The 10,516-nt window shown below is 53.6% G+C and overlaps 1 protein-coding gene across 1 annotated transcript in view; it reads left to right on the top strand.

The window, feature by feature from the left end:
* The window catches only part of LOC104531827 (liprin-alpha-4-like), a gene marked incomplete at both ends in the record, with an annotated part of 24,415 nt that extends 14,173 nt beyond the window's left edge, over positions 1 to 10,242 (top strand). The window contains 12 exon segments of the mRNA XM_029087184.1: positions 440 to 573; positions 741 to 904; positions 1,520 to 1,613; positions 2,268 to 2,349; positions 2,749 to 2,949; positions 3,939 to 4,001; positions 5,190 to 5,216; positions 6,089 to 6,264; positions 7,024 to 7,121; positions 8,764 to 8,939; positions 9,158 to 9,226; positions 10,065 to 10,242. Of these exon segments, the coding sequence (XP_028943017.1) occupies positions 440 to 573; positions 741 to 904; positions 1,520 to 1,613; positions 2,268 to 2,349; positions 2,749 to 2,949; positions 3,939 to 4,001; positions 5,190 to 5,216; positions 6,089 to 6,264; positions 7,024 to 7,121; positions 8,764 to 8,939; positions 9,158 to 9,226; positions 10,065 to 10,242 (1,462 nt within the window).
* Between the last annotated feature and the right edge of the window lie 274 nt (positions 10,243 to 10,516).

The following is a 10,516-nucleotide window of genomic DNA, read 5'->3' as shown; positions in this document are numbered from 1 at the left end:
TGCTTGGAGATGTGCTGGTTGGCAGCCTGGGGGGTCTGGCAGGACATGGAGAGGTTCAGAAAGCCACTGGGTCCTCAAACATTGTGTGTCCCATCTGGCGACAGGGTGTCTTTGGGACATTCCCATCTGTGCTCCTCAGAGCCCTCTGCTGAGGGCCAGCAGCTTCTGTCCCCAAACCCTGACCTGGACTATGGGGCTGCATCCTCTCTCCTCCCTATTCCCAGGATCTTGGCCATATGGCCACATCCTCCCCATCTGCTTGGGCATCTCGAGCCATTGCCAGAGCTCTAGTTCAGGCCAATCCTGGAGCGTGGCAAAGCCTCAGGGCCCTGGTGGCTCTTTTGGCCATGCCTCCATGGAGCAAGAGAGAGGCAGGCAGCAGGGCAAGGATGGAGCTGGGCTTTGGCCTCCCAGCCTCATGGCTTCTCTGCTTGTTCAGTCACCTGCAGCTCGGGATGAAAGCCGAGAGGATAAAACCACCATCAAATGTGAGACGTCGCCCCCCTCTTCACCCAGGACATTGCGGCTGGAGAAGCTGGGCCACCCTGCGCTGAGTCAGGAGGATGGGAAGAGGTATGTGGAGCACTCTTGGGATCTCACAGCGGTGCCTGCTCTGGTGGTTTGAGGATTTACATGGGGCAAGCATGGGATTGTGGGATGGTCTGGGGTTTGCTGTGGCTTGTGTGCTGCTCAGGAGTAACCTAAAGACTTTGCTGTTCCTCTCCCTCCTCCATCCCCAGCTCGCTGGAGGAGCAAGCCAGCAACCCCAGCAGCAACAGCAGCCAGGACTCCTTGCACAAGGGCTCCAAGAGGAAGGGGATCAAATCCTCCATCGGGCGCTTGTTTGGGAAAAAAGAGAAGGGTCGTTTGATTCAGCTGAGCAGAGAAGGGGCCACGGGGCAGGGTCGGTTCCGTGAGCAGCCCTGTTCCTCTGCGTGCCGGGCGGGTGTCCTCTCGGGCCAGGCTCTCTGCATGTCTCCTGCCACTGTCTGGCTTTGGGGTGCTGTTGGGGTGACAGGGAGAGGAGCAGGAACACCCCGGTTGGTTTGGAGATGTTGTGGCCACTGGCTCTGGGCTCCCTGCAGCTTCAGAGCAGTTGAAGCAGGTGCTTCCTGCCCCATGGCCCTTTCTGCCCTGATCACGGTGTCACTCCTAATGCTCTACAAGATCTGCAATGACCCCCTGTCACTGTCATCTCTTCAAATCTGCTTCCCTTCCCATGGGACCTTCTGGATTTTGCACAACCCTTTGGTAGGAGCTGCTTTAGGAGCTGCTTTTCCACTTCTAAATCCTTCACCACTTCCATGTTGAGCATTTTGAAATGGGAGGGATGGGAGGTGGGGATCCCCTTGTGCTTCCCAAGGATGCAGGAGGCTGTGGGGGTGGTTTGGTAATGGACACTGTCACCTCCTGTGCTGTGATTGTGTGTCCCCAACACCCTGGCACGGGGACTGGGACAGTGCCCACACTGACCCTGGAGATATCACACTGACCAGAGGATGTCTTGCTTGCCCAACAGTGTTGCTGACCGACATGGAGGTGGGCATGCAGGACCCTCTGGGACTTGGCAAGCTGGGTGCTCAGGCCGAGAAGGATCGGCGCCTGCGGAAGAAGTGAGTGAACATCCTTCCCTGCCCCAGCAAGAAAATATCCTCCCTGACGGCTGAGAAGCCGTGACATGGGTCTGGGAACTGAATCATAGAATCCCAGACTGGTTTGGGTTGGAAGGGACCTTAAAGCTCATCCAGTCCCAACCCCCCTGCCAGCAGCAGGGACACCTTCCACTAGACCAGGTTGCTCAAAGCCTCATCCAGCCTGACCTTCAACACTTCCAGGGAGGAGCAGCCACAGCTTCTCTGGCCAACCTGTTCCAGTGTCTCACCACCCTCTGGGTGAAAAATTTCCTCCTAATGTCTCATCTAAATCTCCCCTCTCTTAGTTTAAAACCATTTCCCCTTGTCCTATCACCATCTGCCCATGGAAAAAGTCGCTCTCCCTCCTGTCTCTAAGCTCCCTTCAAGTACCAGAATGAGGTGTCCCCAGAGCCTTCTTTTCTCCAAGCTTAACAAGCCCAGCTCCTTCAACCTTTCCTCATAAGAGAGGTTGCTGGAAAAACTTCTCATCTTCACCCTCTCTTGAGCTCTGGTAGATCCTTTCTTGCTTTGCTACCAGCTGGTTCTTACTGCCCATGGTCTATTCCTTTCCAAGAGCTGCTCCTTTTCCCACAAGCCCCCAGTAAATCACTCTTCTGTTTCTGTTCCATCCAGGCATGAGCTCCTGGAAGAGGCTCGGAGGAAAGGATTGCCCTTTGCTCACTGGGATGGCCCCACCGTTGTCTCCTGGCTGGAGGTGAGGCAGAGTGTGTCCGTGCATCGTCCCCATGCAGTCCCCACCGGTCTGTACTCTGCTCCCCCAGCACCCCACAGTCCCACCATGCTCAGTCCATGTACATGGTTGGTGGTTGTAAAACCTGGGGAAGCAGAGCAGATTCCCAGATCCCTCACATAATCGGTTGAGTTGTGGTTTGGGTAGAGCTTTGAGTTGAAAGGCTCAGTGGATGCTCTTCCCCTGTGCTGTGTCCATCAGATCCAGGGGTGCTGAACTGCCCACAGGCCATCTGTGCGAGGTACAAACCATGTGGGCATCCAGCTTTGGCACTGAGCTTCAAACAGTACGGCCTTGATCATACCAGAGGATGTTAGGGTGGGTCAACCGGGCAGTCACTGGCTTTGTCCCGTGTTTTGGCAGCTCTGGGTGGGTATGCCAGCCTGGTACGTTGCCGCTTGCCGAGCCAACGTGAAGAGTGGAGCCATCATGTCAGCCCTGTCCGACACTGAGATCCAGAGGGAGATCGGCATCAGCAACGCGCTGCATCGTCTGAAGCTGCGTCTGGCCATCCAGGAGATGGTCTCGCTCACGAGCCCCTCGGCACCACCCACCTCGCGGACAGTAAGTGCTCTGTGCTACAGACCCCCTTTTCCCCTAGACAGACCCTCCACGGGTCAGGAACACCCACTTGTTTCCTTCCTTTCCCTGGTTCTTTGAGACCACAGAAGTCCATTGGTCACCAGGGAATCCCAGTGTTACAGCGTGGCCATGGAGGAGGTGACGTTCCTTCATGGACCACTCAAACCCCCAGACACTGTCCTCAGGCACAAAGATCATTTCCAATCATCGAGCGTGAAGCACTTTCCTGTCTTGAGGCACCAGCAATGCTCTTGTTCTTACCTTCAGAGGTTGTCAGTAAGAAGATGATCCTTCTGTGCTCAGCCTGCAAAGAGCGAAGCTCATGGACCATCTGCCCTGGAGAGGATGAAATCCCATACAAACAGCACCTGCATGATTCACAGGGCCAACTTGCTTACACGCAGCCATCTTCTCCATCATTTCAGCACCAGCCTTTTCCTGGGACCATGTGAAATTCCTGGGGCAAGTCAGGGCAACTACAGATCCCAGCCTTGCCCTGGAGAGGACTTGGAGTGGATGGAGGGATCATGCCTTGTGCTGGTCCCCTAACCCTTTGAGGGGCTAATGGTGCCCCAGTAAAGCCAAGACAATTCTGTAGAAATGCAGCCAGCAGAAGGAAAGGCCACAAGCGTGCTGTGTCCCCCTGAGATGGCCATGGCTGGTGTTACAGCTCTCAGAGACAAGCCTGCAGGCTCCATGAGCATAACACCAAAGCATAAAGGCAATCAAAGGGCCAGTGGTCCTTGCTGCACTCTCCGTGGCTGCATGGAGAGCCCAGGGTCCCCATGGGCAGTGGGGTGTCACCAGCCTGAGCTGCCAGGACGCTGTGAGATCTCCCCAGTAGAGCTCCAAGCACAAGGGTGACCTGATCCTCCATCAACCTGAGCTGGGCTTGTTTCCAGCACAGTTATCAACTGAGGCCACAGCTCTGTGGTGGTTTAACTCTGACCACTTTGCTCTTTTCTCTGCAGTCCTCTGGAAATGTCTGGGTCACCCACGAGGAGATGGAGAACATGGCCACTTCCACCAAGACGGTGAGGCTGACCGGCCCCACTGCTGCTGCGCGGTGTATCGGTTACCGAGCTGAGCTCCGAGCGTGCATGAACGCGCTAAACCCCGGGAGGGAAGGGGATCTTTGCTGCATCTCATGTGTCAGCTCTTGGCCAGCATCATGCACCTGTTTGGAAACCATCTTTCAACCTTTAATATCACAAAAATTTCTAAAACTGGCTTAAAAAATATCAGATACATTTTCCTTTTCTCGAGCCTCTGTGGGTTTTGCTGGGTTTCTGGAGTAGCTTGTCTGTTGGTTGTGAGTTAGAGGAAAGAAATGAAAGACAAAACCCAAGAGTCATCTCAAGATAGATGCATGAGATTGAGTCCCACATGGGTCATTCTGCACCCTGAGAAGTCACTGTCTAACCTCCCGTTGACCTTAGCACACCCAAATCTTGTCCCCACTGTCTGTCCCTGACACTGGCTGATAGCTTGGGGTCCCTTGATGGGATGTGGCCACGCTCCCAAAAGCCCTGGCTCCTTTGGAGAGATGTAACCATGCTCCTCTCTCTGCAACTCAATGACCCCATGTCCATGTCTGAGAGCAGGGGCAGTATTTTGGATTTATTGTGTAAATCAAGCATTTGATTGAAGCTTTTGTCTGCTGGTTGAGTAGCACAGACCTGTAACTGGCAGGTGCCTTTTGGGGACGGAGATCTCAGAGTTATGGCTGGGACGTGACGCTTTCCCTTGGCAGGTTTTGTGAGGTTGAGCAAAACCAGCAGAGGTTGAGGAAATAGCTACAAAATCAGCAAATTGGGTTGGGCAGCTCCTCTGGGGGTTGTGACCCATGAGATGAAGCTTTGGTTTCTCTCTGCATCCATCTGTCTTTGGGGGACCCAAGAACTACCTGTATTTCCCAGGAAGGAGGTGTGAGCCCCAGTGTCTTTGCCATCTCCAACCCAAGGCCCATGAGAAAAGCCTCATCCTGGATCCTCCTTCCTTGTTGGAGAGATGGGGTGAAACCTGGGCTCAGCAGGGTTGGGGTGTCCCCAGCACCTTGTTGACAAGGCTGTGCAACCATGCAACCATGAGACCAACTCCCATCCCCTCTGGGTCATGCCATGCCGACGGGTCCCATGCTCAACACACATGGCACATTCAGGGCCGCCAGGTACTGACTTTACCTGTCCTTTCTATTGACATGCTGCATGTGTCATGCTTAGGACACAGAAGAAGGCAGCTGGGCACAGGTGAGGTCCCCGTGTCACCCTTTTCCATGGGCGGTACATAGGGTGGTTCTGGGAGGGAGAGCTGGATGGACATCATGGGGCACCTGGGAGATGAGCTTGGGGCATCAGTATTGACCAAGTCCTTGTTCAAGTCTGAACCTGCACCCTGTGGTTGCTCCTCTGAGCCATCTTTCAAGTTCAGGGTGGTCCTCCGGGGACCTTGCATCAAGCAGTGTCCTTCTCTGCTTCAGGCAGAGTGACTTTTTCTGGGGCTTTCTCTGTTTTCACCTTTTTCTTAGCCCCAAGTTCAGGATATAGATTATTTTCATGAACAGAAAAGGTGGGAGGAAAGTGTCCTGCTTGGATCCATCCCTTCTGGTTTTATCACTCTCAAATGTTTTACTTTTCTTCTGGTGGATTTTATTTCATTTTGGGACCCAGAATCAGCCTGAAGTGAAAGTGAATGGATTTTTTTTTTTTGCCCCAAACTGACCTTTTTTTTTAATTTTGAAGTCATGAAGTAGATCTTTTGGTGATTTCCAAGTTTCTTAAAGGTTAGTCAGGAGTGCACCGAAACCTACTAGTTGTTTCAGCTTTCCTAAATGTGCTTCTTCCAGAAGAAGCTGGTCATAAAGTCCAACTATCCCTTTTGCTTGTTTTTTGGCTACTGCCTTGTCTCCTTGGGGGACATCAGTAGGACACAGACCATGGCCAATAGGATTGTTCCCTCTGTGTCCTTCAGTACAAACTAGAGTTAAACTCCTCTGGCCTAGGTTTGGTCCTCAGGAGAGTGAGCCCCAGGCTGCAGCACTGAACTGTCACTGGGAACCTGGGAGTCTGCATCTCCACCAAGCCCTGGTTTCTCCCTAGCTTCTCCTTTTCCTTCTCTGCAGACACTGGCCTATGGGGACATGAACCATGAGTGGATTGGGAATGAGTGGCTGCCCAGCTTGGGTCTCCCACAGTATCGCAGCTACTTCATGGAGTGTCTTGTTGATGCACGGATGCTGGACCATCTCACCAAGAAAGATCTCAGAGTGCACTTGAAGATGGTGGATAGCTTCCACCGGTGAGTCCCCTCCTTCAGGAGGTCCCTGGGGTGTAGTGTCTGCACATGGAGCAGAGGATGGTGAGGGATTCTCCCTATATTAGCCAGCCCTGATGCTGGAGGATGACTCTTCAAGGCTAAACTCAACCACCTTGTCTGGGGCAGCTCATATGGGCAAATGTCCACCTTCATCACACTCCTTGCAGCAAAACTGTGGAGAACCAACCCTTCTCCTGGCTGTGGAACAAACCACAGGCAAAAATAAAGGCTCATCCTACCTGGTATCCCACTGGCAGGCAGAGCAGTCATCTGCCAGCGGCCCAGCTTGGAGAAGGCTTGTGCCATCCCAAACACCTTGCTCAAGCACTAGTATTCAGCCCTGTCATGGGGTACCACCATCCATCTTGACCCATGGAGCTGTGGCCCTGCTCTGGGGATGAACCCTTCAGCCTGCAGCAGCCCCCATGGGCTGGTTCTCCCTTCCCTCTCCACCCACCAAGCACAGGGTGTCAGTGTTTGGACCCACACGCTCTCAGTCAGGTAGAACAGGGTAAAACTGGTGGAGTGGGGATTTACCATGGAAGGGAGGGACATTCCCCATTTTCCAGCTAAGAACTTCCCTTTGGATTGTGTCTGTCCTGACCCAACCCTGAACTGAAGCATCCTTGGGGCAGATGGAGAACGAGCAGGGAAGTGAGTCCCTTTGTAGGTCCCTCCAAGCCACCTGCCCCACCATGCTGAGCTCTCCTAAGGGTTGGGTGACATCTCATGTCCTTGCAGCACCAGCCTGCAGTACGGCATCATGTGCCTGAAGAGGCTCAACTACGACCGCAAAGAGCTCGAGAGGAGGCGAGAAGAGACCCAACACGAAATCAAAGGTCAGCAGCCGCCTGCACAATCCAGCTCTGGGAAAGGAGATGAGAAACCTCCCAAGAGGTGCCCAGTGATGGTCTCTCTGTTATCTCTTGTTCTTAACACAGCATTTTCCTTGGGAAAAATGTTATTTCTGAGCATCTATGCCCACAGGGATGTTCTCCAGGGGGGACCTCTCTGCAGTATTTCCCCAACAGATTGCTCCAAATGTCTTTATGCACTTTACCCCAGTCAGGCACGAGGAGGGAGGATGTCAAGACAGAAAAGATCCTGTCCAAGCACCAGATCATCTTCTCGTGCCCATTTCAGATGCTCAGGACCCCCTCCAGCTTGCTCAGCCTCCCCTTCCTTGTTGCTTGTCCTGAGATTCCCTGTGCATCTGGCTTGGATTCCACCTCATTATTGATGATGCCCCTAATTACCGCAGCAGCCGCGGGTTCTTGGCGTTAATTTTCACAGTTGTTTCCTGCCCATTATTTCAGTGTTTGGTTTGGTAAATTGAAGGGAGCTGTTCCTGGCACTTGAGCACCCGGTGTTGGTGCTGGCTTGGGAAAGAGAGTCCTAGGATCAGCCTGGGGCAGTGCAAAAGGGCTTCAGGATGAGGGGTGTCCCCCAGGGGTCAGTTTTGGCACCAGTGCTCTTCAACGTCTTTATCAATGACCTGGACAGTGGGATGGAGTGCACCCCCAGCAAGTTTGCTGATGACACCAAGCTGGGTGGTGCAGCTGATACACTAGATGGAAGGGATGCCATCCAGAGGGACCTGAACAGGCTTGAGAAGTGGCGCACAAGAACCTAATGAGGTTCAACAAGGCCAAGGTTCTGCATTTGGGTTGGGGTAATCCCAGTGTGTGTCCAGAGTGGGAGAAGAACCCAGGGAGAGCAGCCCTGCTGAGAAGGACTTGGGGGTCCTGGTGGACAAGAAGCTCAACGTGAGCCAGCAGTGTGTGACTGCAGCCCTGAAGCCAACTGTGTCCTGGGCTGCCTTGAGAGAGGGGTGGGCAGCAGGGTGATGGAGGGGATTGTCCCCCTCTGCTCTGCCCTTGTGAGGCCGCATCTGGAGAATTGCATCCAGGCCTGGAGCCCCCAACACAAGGAAGATGTGGAGCTGTTGGAGCGGGTCCAGAGGAGAGAGCCAGGAAGATGATCAGAGGGCTGGAGCACCTCTCTTATGAGGAAAGGTTGAGGGAGCTGGGCTTGTTGAGCTTGGAGAAGAGAAGGCTCTGGGGAGAGCTCACTGCAGCCTTTCAGTACCCAAAGGGAGCTTAGAGACAGGAGGAGAGCGACTTTTGACATGGGGAGAGAGTGATGGGACAAGGGGAAATGGTTTTAAACTAAGAGAGGGGAGATTTAGGTGAGATATTAGGAGGAAATTTTTCACCCAGAGGGTGGTGAGACACTGGCACAGGTTGCCCAGAGAAGCTGTGCACATCCCATCCCTTGAGGCACTCAAGGCGAGGCTGGATGGGGCCCTGGGCAGCCTGATCTAGTGGTTGGCCACCCTGTCCACAGCAGGGGGTTGGAACTGGATGATCTTTAAAGTCCTTTCCAACCTAAACCAGTCTGGGATTCTATGGTCATCAGGTCCCTGCACAACCAGAAGCGTGGTCTGAGCTGGCCCTTAGACACAGCCTCTCTCTTTTGCAGACGTGTTGGTGTGGACCAACGACCAGGTCATTCACTGGATCCAGTCCATCGGGCTTCGCGAGTATGCGAACAACCTCGTGGAGAGCGGGGTGCACGGGGCACTCCTGGCCCTCGATGAGAACTTTGACCACAACAGTCTGGCACTGGTGTTGCAAATCCCCACGCAGAACACGCAGGTAAGAGCAGCATCCTTGGGGGATTTTGGAGGAGGGTGGCCAGTGTGGGACATGGCTGTGGTGTGACTCCACCAGTCCCACCAAATCTGCCTGTACAAGCAGAGCACTCAGATGGCACATGGGCTTTTCCTCTGTCATTCTCAAGCTTTCCTGAGATGAGAGGTTGTGCTGGAAGCTGTTTCCGTTTAAGAGAAATGCTCATTTTTTGTTAATTACAGGCTCGCCAAGTGCTGGAGAGGGAGTTCAACAACCTCCTTGCCTTAGGCACAGATCGGAGGCTGGACGACGTGAGTACCAAACCTCTCCCGTGTCCAGATCGTGCTGAGCACCTGTTCTCGTGCAAGAACCAAGAGAGGCAGGACCTCTTCTCTCCTTGTCCAAGGGTGACAAACAGTTTGTCACAGACTCTTCTAGAGCGGTCACATGAGCAGTATCAGTGGAATAAGGTCAAACTGTCAGACAAGGCCCTGAGGAAGGTGCTGCCAGGCTGTGAAGGCAGATGAGGAAGAGTCTTGTGCATTGTTTTTAGCTCAGTGGGCTGAGTTTCAAGTAGGCTTCACCTGGCTTTCCTTACCAGCTGCTTTAATATTGCCTTTTAGAGTCACAGATGTTCCTGGGCATGACATGGCTGTGGCTGGTAAAGCTGGTGGGCTTGAGATGACCTGTTAAGCAGGCAGAAAACTGTTCAGGTTGAGTCACTGAAGATGGGAATTCATCTAGATCTCTCCTGTGTATAGCTTTCCTCCATGAGATATGAGAGCAGAGCTAGGCAGGACTCTAGAGCACAGAGAGGGGCAGACACATCCAGATGCCATTATCTGGCCAAGGTTAGATGCATCCCTTGGGGTCTTTACTGGGACTTGTGTGTTGATGTCTCCAAGACATCTTTGCAGGCAGGCTGGAGAGAAGAGATAGGCAAGCTGGAAAGGATAAAGCTGATGTCATGGGATCCTGGAGAGATCTGCTATGTCCTTGACCCAATTTGTTCACACACTTCTGCACTGGTTGAGTTGGTCTCCATGTACAGGCACACCCTTGATAGGTGGAAGCAGTGTTGGTATCTCACAGGGGCAGAAGGTCCTGCTGCCACTGATACTGGGCCTGTAACCTGCACTTCCCTCACAGGGTGATGACAAGACCTTCCGTCGAACCCCGTCCTGGCGAAAGCGCTTCCGCCCACGAGACGTTCACAGCATCAACATGCTCAGCGGCTCGGCCGAGACACTGCCCGCCGGCTTCCGCGTCACCAGCCTGGTGCCCCTGCCCCCGCCATCTGCCCCTGCCAAGAAAATGCCCCCGGAAGGTACGTCACCCTTGTCTCCCCAGGGACCTCTCCCACCACTGCTCAGACCTCATGGTGAATACAGGGAATGACGTGCCACCAGGAGAGGAGGGGGAGGGAGGCTTGCTGATCACCTATGATGCTGAATCACAGAATCACAGAATCACAGAATGTTGGGGATTGGAAGGGACCTCGAAAGATCATCCAGTCCAACCCCCCTGCCAGAGCAGGAACCTAAATGAGATCACACAGGAAGGTGTCCAGGCGGGTCTTGAATGTCTCCAGAGAAGGAGAC

The sequence above is a fragment of the Antrostomus carolinensis genome, unplaced genomic scaffold (assembly GCF_000700745.2).
Source record: "Antrostomus carolinensis isolate BGI_N321 unplaced genomic scaffold, ASM70074v2 scaffold13851, whole genome shotgun sequence".
Classification (NCBI taxonomy): Eukaryota; Metazoa; Chordata; class Aves; order Caprimulgiformes; family Caprimulgidae; genus Antrostomus; species Antrostomus carolinensis.
This window is presented reverse-complemented; position numbering and strand designations above follow the sequence as displayed.